General features: G+C 38.6%; 2 protein-coding genes across 7 annotated transcripts in view; one reads left to right on the forward strand and one right to left on the reverse strand.

The window, feature by feature from the left end:
- Positions 1-4,300, reverse strand: part of LOC147463567 (trihelix transcription factor ENAP2-like) — a 32,462-nt gene extending 28,162 nt beyond the window's left edge. The window contains exons 1-4 of one of the 6 annotated variants that reach the window (XM_086489614.1): positions 4,112-4,300; positions 2,755-3,694; positions 2,633-2,665; positions 1,986-2,454 (exon numbers count right to left, since the gene is read on the reverse strand). In XM_086489614.1, coding sequence (XP_086345740.1) covers positions 2,759-3,694; positions 4,112-4,255 — 1,080 coding nt within the window. In that variant the 5' untranslated portion in view covers positions 4,256-4,300 and the 3' untranslated portion in view covers positions 1,986-2,454; positions 2,633-2,665; positions 2,755-2,758. Of the gene's footprint in view, positions 1-1,985; positions 2,458-2,632; positions 2,666-2,754; positions 3,774-4,091 lie in introns of those variants that run through there. The other 5 variants (XM_086489611.1, XM_086489624.1, XM_086489621.1 and 2 more) reach the window with 5 other exon arrangements.
- The window catches only part of LOC147463566 (putative LRR receptor-like serine/threonine-protein kinase At1g06840), a 54,535-nt gene extending 41,353 nt beyond the window's left edge, over positions 1-13,182 (forward strand). Inside the window, exons 14-21 of the mRNA XM_086489610.1 lie at positions 549-740; positions 815-1,137; positions 1,251-1,421; positions 1,528-1,826; positions 6,647-6,704; positions 10,572-10,828; positions 12,393-12,527; positions 12,640-13,182. Of these exons, the coding sequence (XP_086345736.1) occupies positions 549-740; positions 815-1,137; positions 1,251-1,421; positions 1,528-1,826; positions 6,647-6,704; positions 10,572-10,828; positions 12,393-12,527; positions 12,640-12,999 (1,795 nt within the window). The 3' untranslated portion in view covers positions 13,000-13,182. The remainder of the gene's footprint in view (positions 1-548; positions 741-814; positions 1,138-1,250; positions 1,422-1,527; positions 1,827-6,646; positions 6,705-10,571; positions 10,829-12,392; positions 12,528-12,639) is intronic.
- Positions 13,183-14,102: the final 920 nt, after the last annotated feature.

Below are 14,102 nucleotides of genomic sequence, written 5' to 3' on the forward strand. Positions count from 1 at the left end.
ATCGTAGGCATCACATGACTTCCATAGACTCACCCAATTATACTTAGGACAAGCATTTGAGTTGACAAACATAATCAAACCTTACTGGGAAACTCTTAAAAACAAAAAAAAAAAAATGAATTTTTATAACCTCTACAGTGACAAGTACAAAGGAATAATGTTCAGACATCGGGCTGAAGTTCAACCTATTTAAATGCCTTCACTATCATTCACAACTGGTTAGAAAAGTCACTTTTAAGCTGTAGGCACTATCCTATGAGACCAATTACCTACAGAAAAACATCCAATGGCCTAGCTTAAGAATTCTATTGACTCATCTTCCACTTCATGTGGACTACACATACTTGTCAATGCTTCTTCTTGCCACATAAATTTTGGTACTGATGGGAGGTGTGCAAGCATATAAAGAACCTCCAATGTTTAGCTATTCTTCCACCAGAGGAGATCGTTTAGACTTATTCCAATACAGAATTTGCAAAGTGGCTCAATTGACATTCTCAATTTGTAAACGAAAGCAAACACTGATGTTGTGCTTATTCCGATTACAGGCTACATGGAAACCATGCAATATGCCGGACCAACAACACCTTGATTCACAGGCTTTGCAAACTGCACCATGATATTTCTCTTGGTGAAAGCAAAGAAACAGATAACAGTTACAGTCCAAGCTGTGACCCAATGACTTGCTCGTCAGGGGAGGAGCCAATACCCGCAGTATTCTACAGCCAAGGCCTATGCAGGTCTGCTAAATCTTTTACAAAACATTTAAGCCAAGCGGAGCACATTTCAAAGAATTTAACACTCAAAACTGTAGGTGTGCTATGCCCATAGTCGTTGGGTACCGGTTGAAGAGCCCAAGCTTTGCCTTCTTCACGCCATTCATCAAAGGTTATGAGGAATGGATAGCAAGAGGCTTGCTTGTTTCCCCTGATCAAGTTCACCTGAACTCATTCACGAAAGAGTCAGGGCCCCGATTCTCCACCATTCTGAAAATCTTTCCCACTGTCAACGGGCCACGCATTTTCACTGAAACAGAATTGCTAAGAATATTTGCAATTTTCAGTGGCTGGAAGATGCCCCCAAATGATTTCTACGGTCCACAGGAGCTACTGTCCTTCAACTATACACTCTATCAAGGTGCATCCATCTGCTTCTTTTTCCTGAGTCCTCATGGTCATGAAAGCGTGCATTTATGATTGTATGATCTTTGGAAAATACTGAAGTATGGCTGTCTGCACTGGCGTTCACAGATGACATCCATGCTATCTCGTCCTACCACCAAAGCTGGAAAGAGGTCCTTGTCATAGTGCTGAGCTCCACATTTGGTGTACTAGCAGTGATTGCTACATTGATCTTGCTCATTTCAAAGCACTATGGCTTTAAAAGAAAAGCAGGCAAATCCAAAGCATCAAGGTGGCAAGGTAACAAAAAGTCTAGCTTTGAAAATCCCTTTGGAGAGCAGAAAACCCTGCAAACAATGAAAACATAGAGCTAGGGCTGAAATATCTATGTGGATGACCATCGCAGGGAAGAATGACGAGATCCGGCAGATACTGATGAATGTAAGTGAAGTGAGGGAGCTCAGGCTGGAGGAGGTGGAGATGGCAACCAAGAGCTTCGAGGAGGGGACGCTGGTGGGGCAAGGGGGTTACGGCCGAGTCTATAGAGGCTTTCTAAGCGATGGCCAGGTGGTAGCTATCAAGAGGGCCAAGGAGGGCTCGCGCCAAGGCCACCATGAGTTCTACACAGAGATTGAGCTACTTTCCCGCCTGCACCATCGCAACCTTGTCTGCCTCTTGGGCTACTGCATCGATCAAGACGAACAGGTACGCATGTGTGTCTGTGTGTGCACATGTACGTGGGGGGGGTGCTGCGCACTAGCACTCCTTCGTCACACGCTATGATCTTGACAAAGCGCAACAAACAAACTTGAACAGAAAATAAGTTTTGTGCTCAATCTGAAGTCCACATATGTTTCTGTCATGTAATGTGCGCTTGCCTTGCAATCATTGGGCACAAATGTGCCCAGCAATAAGCCATTACATAAAGTAATAGAGATTGAACAAACAACACAATGTGCACAGTAAAGTGTTAGAGACCAGCTCGTGGGATTTTCATCCATCAACCCATAGTACATTCCATTATGCAAACTAGTTGCTAAGCTATAAAAGACAAATGAGATGCAAACAAGAAAGTCTCTTCAGTGGTGGAAACCACAAGAACTTTCACTGCATAGTCTAGTTGCTCCACAAGAGGAGGGAAATATACACTGGCCATAGTCAACCTATCCGACCTGAGCCCATATGAAGTCATTAAAAAAAACGTATCAATTGAGATACAGACTAAAGAAAATAGCTCAAGGAGAGCTATGGAAAAAACACTACAAAGATAAAACTGCCTGCATTGGAACATCTGTCGATGACCTGCTCATCTCTACCTGAAAATCTGCAAGGTCTTCTGCAAAGTAAATTTCCACAGCATCAGAATGCCACACTTACATTTCTTAAATAACCAAAACCAGTACGCATCCAAACAGCTGTCTAATCATATAAGGGACCATATAGAGGGCAAACAAATATCCACCTAAAATATTTCAAAGATAAAAAAGCACGTGGATGATGGCGCAACTGACCTGGAATACACTGCACACAATCAACACAACCTCCTGCAAAAAAATGCACACATCAGAAACATGTGAAATGAGCCCTTCAAGTACAAAACTGAACACACATTCACAGCGCATGTATTAATTACCGCATTAGTCCTGCCTCCTAGCAAGGAGTTTTGCGATCTCTAACTGCGTAGCAAAGAACATTTGCTGTCGCCTCGTCTCTTCCTCTTCTTTGATACGGACAAGCCTCTCTTCATGTGCCATCCTGTTCATCTCTAGCTCTCGCAAGGTTGCCGTCCTTTTCTCCTCTGCTCGCTCATAAGCTGCCCACATCTCCCTCATGCCATCACCCATCGTGCGAGCAACTGAACCTAAAGAAGACCGTTTTGACGGCTTTACCTTCCTCTCGCAAATCCCATCAAGCTCCACTTGCTCTGCCGCCTCCATTTGAGGATTTTGACTTGTGCTTCCACCTTCAAGTCCATCCAGATCTATTGGTATCTCTGTGGCAGCCGATGAAGGCCTTGCACCATCATTTTCAAAGGGACCTGTAATATCTGTGCACTTGGGAATTGTCCCCCACAATGCAGCACACATATCAAACAAGGGCCAAGTGCTAGGAGTGGAGCCTGTTGAGTTCATTTTGTGAAGTTCTTTCTTATAAGTCTTTTTTAGTGTGTCGATGCGGTTACGTGCATGCTCAAGATTGAAAGATCCATCAATTTCTTTATTCAATGCATATGTCAGGTCCTCCCAATCCTTTGTGCGCAGATTACCCTTCTTAATGTGAGTCCATTGCTCTTCGTAGACCTTAAGAAGAGTAAGCGTGCTCTTCTCATCCCACGTTACAGCTGCTGCTCTTGCACGCTTCAGCCCTTTGCTATTCTTATACGACTCAAAAGCAGCACGCAGTGGAGTTGTAGTATCGAGACTCGTAACCTGTGGTGGCTCATGAATAGGAGCACTTGTGGGCATGTCCTCAGCTTGCTCAGATTCACCCTGTTTAAGAGCAGGTGGGCTGGTGTGCATGGCATCCTCCATCATACCAACAAAGGTGAAGCTATCAAGAGGGGCCAAGTAGGGCTGCAATATAGTTCATGGGTCACAAATTGAGAACAATGGAAAACTCCGGTCGCTGTTGGAGCCCAATAGCAAAGCTGATCTGTTTAGGCTTGAAGGCTATGACAGAGTTGACGAATTCTATGGAAAGAACTTAACAGCAAGTTGTATGCAAAGCATCTCTTTCACAGCATGCAACTCGTTTTCGACACCACAGCTAGAATGCAAAATGCTCAACAAGCAAATGAAAAAAGAAATTAAGCAGGTGTATATTTGTATCAAATACATTCAAAGTAAGTGTGTGTGTGTGTGTGTGTGTGTGTGTGTGTGTGTGTGTGTGTGTGTGTGTGTTTCTGTGTGTGCGCTATATGTGTGTTGAGTGATCTGTTTCAGCCGTTTATGCATATTGTATGTCCCTTACGTGTGCAAACGGAAACCCACCTCTACAGCAGAGGTTGGAAATCCGTAAAAGAGGTTGGGAGAGCGTGCTTGGCCTTCAGCAGAGCTTGGGATCGCAATCACCTGCTTCGCGCGCCGAACGCCATCAACGCGACAAGGGGGCCAGTCCCGTTCGGTTCGGTTCATAGCCTTTCCCTACCATCCAAACAGGTTAAATGAACGGAACACATGGCTCCCCAGAACTCGTCCAAATTTTAGAGGCAAACTGCACTAATTTTTTTAAAGTAGAAGCTAGAAAAAAAATCAAATTTGTAGGTGGGATTACATGCTAGAAAGTGAAACAAAATTAAGATACCCCACGGTAGGGCCTAAGCTAGGAAACAATCCTCCTTGTATGCCAACTTATGGTGTCCTACAATGACCCCATAAAGAAGAGTGTAACAACCAAGTTTATAGTGCATAAGGTTGATCACAGTCTTCGATTGGGCTTGGGCAGTGGATTCTCTAATTGCACCGTTTTGTTTTGTTGTTTCACTACACTTCGGAGATTTTTGGTTTGCTTAATGTGAAATCATACACCATGCTCAAGGCTTCAGATCAATAATTACTATGGTGGAAAACAACTCCATAAGTTGGTGCTCTTTTGTGGTTGGAAAGCCGCCAATAATGGTGTCAAAAACTCACTTTAGAGCTATGTGGGAATTGTGCACAAATAGCTATCAATTTGTAGTGTGAGTGACCCCTTGAAAAGAGTAGCACTATATTGAGCTCCTCCTGACCACAGTGGCACTTGGAGCCAATGCCTACAATGTGGGAATACTATCTGCATGGACCCAACAAAAAATAAAGGTGTTTTCCTTTTTAATTGAGATCTAATTGGACGGCCCACTCTGTGAAAAGTTTAATGGAATTGACCTCTCAATTGAGATCCACCATTACCCCCTTGATCAAGTGTGTAGTTTCCTCTATACACGCTAATAATAGTGTGTTTGAGGACTTAAAACTTACTTCCACCCACACCCGCTTTAAGCCAACAACTCCTAACCAAATGGCCAAGGGCCTTTGAGAAGCCAACATTCAAGTTCCTAATTATGCAAAATCGCACAAAGCATTTGGATGCTCAAATCTTCTCTAAATTGGATGGTTAAGGGCTCTTTTTGAAGTTGATGCTGAGGAGTAACAATACACTCAATCAATTCAAGCTAGTGATCATTTTATTGAGAATTGAAATAATGCAAAGAAGGTGAAAATTACTAGATCAAGGGTGAAATTGAACTTAAAGTGATTCTTCGCTTTACAAATATTCATACTGACATCAATTGGATCTTATGGATCAATGGTGACACATATCGGTCAACCAATGTGTAGAGAGATTACTCTAGGGTATTATTGATGGTGCCCTAATGAGAATAAATTAGGTCAAAACCATAAGTGCTAATGCAAGTACTTGCATGCACCCCTTCACTAAGGAGGGTGCGGTTCATTGCCCAAGAACATGCCCATGCTCAACCAATTAGACATGGACCAGGAATTGTTGACACTAATGATGGGATTAGGAATACTATAATCCCCTCAAGGCTTTGATATTGATTCTTGGCTTACAATGGATAGCACAAAACACAACCATTTATATGGTTATTTATGCTTGTAGACTTAGAAAAAAGTATAGCTCACACATGAATAAAATGATCAAGATTATATTTCCATAGACTATTTTTTAACACAATAGGAAATTCCTATGGAGCCAAATTTCTATTATGACTACCCAACCATGCAGCAATAGAGCTTTGAAGCCCAATGGGTGAGGCTCTTACACAGTGAATTGATTACTCTCCTATGTCATTGATTCGCCCATGGTTTCAAACTAACTTCCCTGGGCTTTATGTTGTCATGTGGAAGTCTAAGATGATGAAACTTTTGATCATTTTGAAGCTAAACTCGTTGCAAAAGAAACCACAAACGGTAGGAAATTGGGAGGGGGTATATAAATGTCTGAGGAGAATCTAAAATGGTGAGGACAAGTGGGTGCTATGGAATTAAAGGATGACAAGGTATTTGTTCATTTGACACAAAAATAGAAGATTTTTGAACTCATCCTTATATCATGACACACAAGCATACGGTATGCATCAAGTTAAGATATCCTCATTTGTCAATGAGGATATTTTGACGAGCAAAATCACAGAAAGATTTGCTCCAATTATTTGTGACACTAATTTTTGCTTTCTTTCGATGCAAGTAAGCAAGTGACATCATTGTTAACATTGTTTGAGTTCATCATATCCAATGAAAGATTTTATGATGTCATGCTTCCTCATCCTCATTATGGGCATTCAAAATTAAGATTTAATGAGTTTTGAAGCACAAAAACTTATGTGATTCTAAGGTCAAAGTGTGTGACCTTTATGGACAAAGAAGTGTTTAAAAATATAGCATGTGCTGATTCTTTTTTGTGTGGTTTGTTACTTCAATAATGAGTCATTTTATGCAAAGGAAGGGAGGATTTTATTGTATAAGATTATAATCACAATTTTTAACATGCATTTCAACTTATATACATTGACATATTTTGTACAGATTCTAGTTTACGAGTACATGCCCAATGGGACACTGAAAGATCGTCTTGCTGCAACAGGTATGTGAGAGTGGCATCCTTTACTCTATTTAGTGAAACTAGATTGGAATGGATTGAAACATATCAATAAGATTATTGGAGCAATTCTAGTGATGATTAGAATAGAGGAGATTGTGGGGATAGCACACATTTGGAGTTAGGTTGAAAGGCTTTAGCTATAGAAGTATTTATCAATGGTTGAGTTGCAAAGGTTTATAATGTATCTATTAGGATGTTATCATAGTTGTGTGTGTGTGTGTGTGTGTGTGTGTGTGTGTGTGAGAGAGAGAGAGAGAGAGAGAGAGAGAGAGAGAGAGGAGTTACATGACAGTTAAAATGTGGGGACAAAGGGCAATGAGTCATGCACTCCTCCAACCCCCATATAGGTAGAACCTATGTATAGGGTCACCAAGCATGTTATCTTGAAGCCGTGCTCCACAAAGTTGTGCTCCCTATGACTCGTTCCTTAACATTAATCTTCCCTTGGAGAAAAGTTTTCACCCTCAATAACAAAGCTAGGAAATTTATTCTTAAGAACACAAATGTCTTCCTAGATGGCACCTTCTTCAAGCCTACCTTTCCGCTTGACTAGTACTTGATGATAAACATTATTTCATGTCCATAACTAGTGAGAATCCATATGGTCTTGGAGGAAATCCTTTACATGTTGAAGTTTTTATGTTGCTAACTCCATTGAAAGGAGTAGCTTCAAAGTCTTACATAAGCATAAATGGACTAAACTTGGTAGTGACATGTTTTGTACCATTGTAAGCAAATTTGAGGATGGGGAGATCATCTTCCCAATTTGTTTGCTTCTTGTTGACTACCTTCATATCATACCCTCCAACACTTGGCTGCTCTATTTTTTTATCATCTACCTCTGGATGACCAGAGGTACTTAGATTGAGCTCTGTGTCCAATCTTTTAAAAACAAATCTCCAAAACTGAGTCTTAATCTTTGGATGATGATTACTCATTGTATTACTATGCAAACCATAAAGCATGTAAACATGTTTTCCATGGATAGTTCTGCTAATTCAATCATCTTAATAGTAGACTTGGTAGCAATGAACTTACACATCTTGGTCAACCTATCAAAAATAACCCATATTGAGTCATGTCCTTGGACCTTGGTAGGAAGGCCTTTTATAAAGTCCATAGAAATACTTTCCCACTTAACATGGGGAATTTGAAGGGGATGCAAGAGTCCACCTGCTTTTGAAGCACTCTGCTTTGCTAACTTGACATCTTTATAAATGCAAGACATAGTCTTGAACATGTCGATGTAAACTTGGCCAATGAAATAGTTACCATACAAGTCCATCAGTCTTGCTTATACCTCGAGACTATCATGGCATCCATAAAATATTTGGCACCAAATGTATGCATCCATCAATACTAAGCTGTGATTAAGGGTGTTTACAAAGAGTCAAACAACCTATTGTAAATAGTTGCAATGTGAGTCGTTATCCATGCATCTCTTCTTTCGCTATCATCTCCAATCTGATACTTAGGTAAAAGATATTCAAGGATGCTTACGGGAATAAAACTTAATAAGCATTGGGCAAGAGTATTGAGTCTCCACATGTCTTACCTTTCAGAGAATTTTTGTTTGGCCCTAATACCTTGCCATAACATCAATGACATGCTAATGAATTGTTATTGAAATTTACCTACTTGTGGATCTTATTGTGACAAATGCTAATTACAAATGTTCATTTTCTTCTTTAGCTTCCTATCTCCTTTTAAGATGATCTTAAGTAGAAATGATGCTAGCAATAATTTATTTGTATTCAATAACATGCACGTAGACAAGATTGTAAGTTTTATCAAACGGAGACCTATGCTATTGCTATGCCAATGTAGAAATGGCTAGACTTGGTCAAATTCGCTACTATTTTTGGTTCTATTGGTCGGTTAAGGTGGAGAACTAATAGATAATAATTTATTTGTATTCAATAACATGCAAGTAAACAAGATTGTAAGTTTATCAAACAGAGACCTATGCTATTGCTATGCCAATGTAGAAATGGCTAGACTTGGTAGAATTCACTACTATTTTTGGTTCTATTGGTCGGTTCATTTTCTTCTTTAGCTTCCTATCTCCTTTTAAGATGATCTTAAGTAGAAATGATGCTAGAAATAATTTATTTGTATTCAATAACATGCAAGTAGACAAGATTGTAAGTTTATCACAAACAGAGACCTATACTATTGCTATGCCAATGTAGAAATGGCTAGACTTGGTAGAATTCGCTACTATTTTTGGTTCTATTGGTCGGTTAAGGTGGAGAACGAATAGAATTAGTAGAAGTCAACTACTAGATAAATTTTTAGGCAAACTAGACTTAAGATATCATATAAGACCTTTCACATATTTATTGCTATTTTTCCATATTTATCACAAGTGACACAGTTGAAAGGCTTATTTATGAATGGATGATGAGACATGTGACATTATCATTAGATGAGTGGAGAGCATGAATTGAACGTTTCTTCACATATGTTTTTCTGCCTTGCTATTAGAGATTAATGTCCTTGGGGGGTGTTGAGAAAATGATATTGAAACAAATTTACAAGTTGAATAGAAAAATATTTCCCTTTTATCAATAAAAAATTCTACCTAAGGGATTTTATAAAGAGTTCTTGAAAACACAGTTTTACATATAGTGCCATCCCGCCCCGCAAGTTTATGTTTATGTAGATATGACATGTGATACATATGTTACTTGGGAGTTAGCTATAAATGTATAGTTCTTCCCTAATCAGAGATAGGTTGCAAACTATAAGAAAAGAATTCTAACATCTAGTTAAACCTAAGAATAGCTGTGTCCCCTTTCATTATGTATATTGACATCACTTCGCTACAAGGAATGTTTACGTGTATTTATGGATCAAAAATGTCCATAGATTCATCTTCTTTAAAAAATAACGTCATAAATCCAATTAATGGCTAACTAAATATCCATTGAAGTTCACAAGCTTGCTTGCCCTCCTCAGCACTAAAGCCCACGGGTCTTTGATAAAGACCCCATCATGGCATCAATGGTCGGGACTATGCGCATGGATATGGAGGAGATCAGACGCTAAACAAAAGATTAATGTTGCATATCCTCCTCCCCAAATTCAAACTCGGGCATACACCATGGGAGCCCAATGCCTTAACCATGTGCATGTGTGGCTTTTGTTGTCTACAATGTGTAAACTTTAAATTATAAAGTGAACTTTGGCATGCAAAAGTAAACTACGACAAAAAAAATAAACTTGGACACCCTTGAATAAAATCGGACATTTTATTTTGTCTCGGATCTTTCGCATGCAGATGGTCACCATCGGTCCTATGTTGATAGGGTCTTCATTAAAGACCCCATGGGATTTAGTAACGAGGGTTGCACCTTGCAAAGATGTACAATCATCAATCATTCACGGTTGTTGTTGATCTTGGTTTAAATAAGTAGGACCTGTCTTTGTTTTTTTGTCCCTCCAAATAATTCCAGTGGAGTCTTAAGTCAAAATTGAATATTGACCACCCCTTAATATCCTTTTACGTAATCTCACCTAAGATGCTAAAAATTTGGGAAAAAACCTAATTTTGTTCCACACACGGATCTACTCTTTTAGCACAAACAAAGCAGACAAAGGTTTTTGTTTGTTGAAGTGGATCAAATTATGTGTGTTTGTGTGTGTATTTGAGGGGTGGGGGTGGGGGGGGGGGGGGGAGGGGAGAGAGTGAGAGGGAGGGAGGGTGTGTGTGTGTGTGTGTGTGTGTGTGTGTGTGTGTGTGTGTGTGTGTGTGTGTGTGTGTGTATGTGTTGAGGAAGGGCAGCATGAGAGAGAGAGGAGGAGGAGGAGGAGGTGGTTGAATATAATGTAATCTTGAAAATGTAGAGAATGAGGATGGTGCAATGGACTTTGCAAGTAGGCTAAAAGTGGCATTAGGGGCAGCAAGGGGAATACGCTACTTGCATGTTGAAGCAAGCCCACCCATCTTCCATCGTGACATCAAGGCCTCTAATATCTTGTTGGACGGGCAAGACAATCCTAGAGTTGCTGACTTTGGCCTCTCAAAATTGGCTCCTTCTCTACCAGAGTTTGAGGGGCTCTCCATTCATGCCCATGTATCAACCGTTGTGAAGGGTACCCCGGTATGCATTTTTTCTTTCACTTTTTTCTCAAATTTGGTGTATATTTATTGGTTTCAATCTGTTTGGAATGGATCAAATAATTTGAATCTATGATAAGATAAAAAAAGTCTTTGTGACTTGGTAAAAATAGCAAAATCAAAGAATGTTTTTCACAGCAAGCAAAGAGCTTTGACATACTCTTGGTTCTATGAGCCTGAATTTGAAGTCAACCAAAAGTAGATTTCATTCCTGTAAAGTAAAATGTTATACTTTTGTATGTGTGTATGTTAGTGTTTGGGAAAAGTGTGTCTCACCTTTGCCTTGAGCCGGTTGAAAAATCAAAACAACCATTTGAAGGGAAGGGAAGAAGGAGAAAATCCGCTAAGAAAACTTATGAAAATAAAATAGTTGCAAAAAATGCAGATTATTTTGGAAAATTTCCTCTTTGAATCTACCCTAAAGAGAATTTTCTATGTTTCTAAAATTGTTTTTTCCCGAACAATGGTGTATGTGTGCCTAGGGGGGTTTGCTTTATGCATGTATGTAGTACTTACTAAAAAACTACATGTATGTATTGATATTTGTGTATACATAGACCGTGTGTATATATGTGTGCATGTCATGAAAAAAAAAAAAAACACACACACACACACACACACAAAATGTGTGTGTGTGCACGCGCATAGATTTTTTCACCTATATATATATATGCCCTATGTATGTATCGAGATTTGTATATGTGTATAGATGCACACATATAGAGATCTCAGTTCCTATCACAGAGAATTTGTTTACATGTATATGTCTAGCACACAAAAGCTAATATATGTATATATAGTCTCTATGATGTCAAAAAGAGATTGTTATGAAGTTACTACTTTTTTTACTAAAACAGATTCTACCTGTGAGATATTATTTATATGAGGATAATTCATTTTTGCATTGAATCATATCACAATTTCCGATTCCTAGTCCTAATCTTGTTACATTTGTCGTACTATGTCACTCCCTCTCTCGTCGCTTTTTTTTTTCATCTTTTATAACTATAAGTATATATGTACTACATATTATATTAAAATATTATGGAAGATTATATTTCACTTGCCTTTGAATACTTCTCTTTGTGGTATACTCTCTTCCTCTTTATCACCATTACCATCTCCTAGAGTGTGTTTTGAAAGTTGAAACCATATTATATTAAAATATTATGGAAGATTATATTTCACTTGCCTTTGAATACTTCTCTTTGTGGTATACTCTTCCTCTTTATCACCATTACCATCTCCTAGAGTGTGTTTTGAAAGTTGAAACTATGATTTCTTATTTTAAATTTCTATAAAACCTTGGAAAAAAGGGCAATATAGTAGCTCTCTGTGAAAATAATCTATGCCCTTTTCACCGTTATAATGCTTTTGAAAAAATATAGAAAAAAAAACTTTAACATGCTACTATGTACATGTCAATCATAGTTGTGGAGTGATGCAAAGAGATTTAGCCTTACTTTTGCATCATGATTTACTTGTTTGCGAGCTTATCCTCTAATTTCACAAAGATTATGAAATTTTCATGTTTGATCTTTCCCTAGGGATACCTTGACCCCGAATACTTCTTGACCCACAAATTAACTGACAAGAGTGATGTGTATAGCTTTGGTGTGGTTTTATTAGAGCTCATCACAGGCATGCAACCAATTGCAAATGGGAAAAATATTGTGAGAGAGGTATGTGATTTTCATTCCTTGTAGTCTTAAGCACATGCATGATTTTTTTATATCGATAGTGCTATGCAATTCCTAAGCTTTTAGTTAATTTTACAACTTCTTTATGATGCAGGTAAAGCATGCTTATGATGCAGGGGAATTGTTCAACATTGTAGACAATCGGATGGGAACATACCCAAAAGAGGCATTAGATCCATTGGCAATGCTAGCCTTAAGATGTTGTGATGATGATCCTATAGCAAGGCCATCCATGAATGAGGTGGTGGGAGAGCTTGAGCGCATAAAGCGTATGGTGCCCAGTCTAGACAACAGGACATCATGTCATAAAGAATCATTTCCATTGTCAAGCTCCTTCAAAGGGAATGCCTCATCAAAGTCTTTGGAATCTAGTAAAAGCCTTCATGATTCCACTGACAATGATGCGACTGATGTGTTTAGCCTAGATTTGCAACCTAGCATAGCTCCTAGATGAAGTTGGGTCATAGCTTTGTGCATAAAAAACGAGCATCAAATTGCAAGTTTTGAAAACTATGATATTATAGTATTTAATTAATGATCTAACAACATTTTGGCTTTGAGCACATTAGAGCTTTAGCTTGTGGACTTAACTCATGGTGGATGAATAAAGCTTTTAAAGAGCCTCAAGTCTTGACTTCAAAGCTCAACGGTGGCAATGCAATGCAATTGCTATACATATGAAAGTGAAACTTTTACACATTTTTCATGCTAGTATGCAGTTTTGCTAATATGAAGCTCATGCACTTGATGCCACAAGTCACAAGTAAGATATTATAATGTCAACGTGGTTATTTTTACCTCATATTTCAAGTCACATATTTTATCACCTTTGGCTCTCTTACAACAACCCCCCCCTCCCCCCCCCCCCCCCCCCCCCCCCCCCCACACACACACAATGATGTTTTCACTTACACACACACACACACACACACACACACACATATATATATAGAGTGATTTTTTATTAACACTATTCTTGTAATTGGACACTTAAGCGTCCTGTTTTTCAACCAAGTTTTGACATTTTATTTGTCAAGCTAGGAAAAAGTATTTTACACCTTTCTTTTATCATAGGTTGGTTATGAGGGAAAGAAAACAATGGATTTTTCTCCAAGTTTTGACATTTTATTTGTCAAGCTAGGAAAAAGTATTTTACACCTTTCTTCTATCATAGGTTGGTTATGACGGAAAGAAAACAATAGATTTTTTTAAATGTCAAAATACAAACCCTATGGAGAGAATTATGGTAAGTTCCAAGTCGTAAATTTTAGTAAAATTTCAAGTTGTTTTGCCAAAAAAATCAAAAAATTCCTATATCTTTTTGTAGAGATGGCCTTTTTTATGTTTGTAAAAGCCAAGTGTAAGTACTTGGTGTTAAAAAACAATGGAATGCCCTTCAAAGACTAGTTTTCAAGTCACATAAAAGTTATCGACATAATTTCATACTTAAGCATGTGTTGAATAAGAGCATAATTTTGGTCTTCCAAAGGTCCCCTCAGAAATTGAGGCTATTTTAGTGCAGTTTGACAACTACAAATGACTTTATATGTTGAAACC

The sequence above is a fragment of the Adiantum capillus-veneris genome, chromosome 2, assembly GCF_014529385.1.
Source record: "Adiantum capillus-veneris isolate H3 chromosome 2, ASM1452938v2, whole genome shotgun sequence".
Taxonomy (NCBI): domain Eukaryota; kingdom Viridiplantae; phylum Streptophyta; class Polypodiopsida; order Polypodiales; family Pteridaceae; genus Adiantum; species Adiantum capillus-veneris.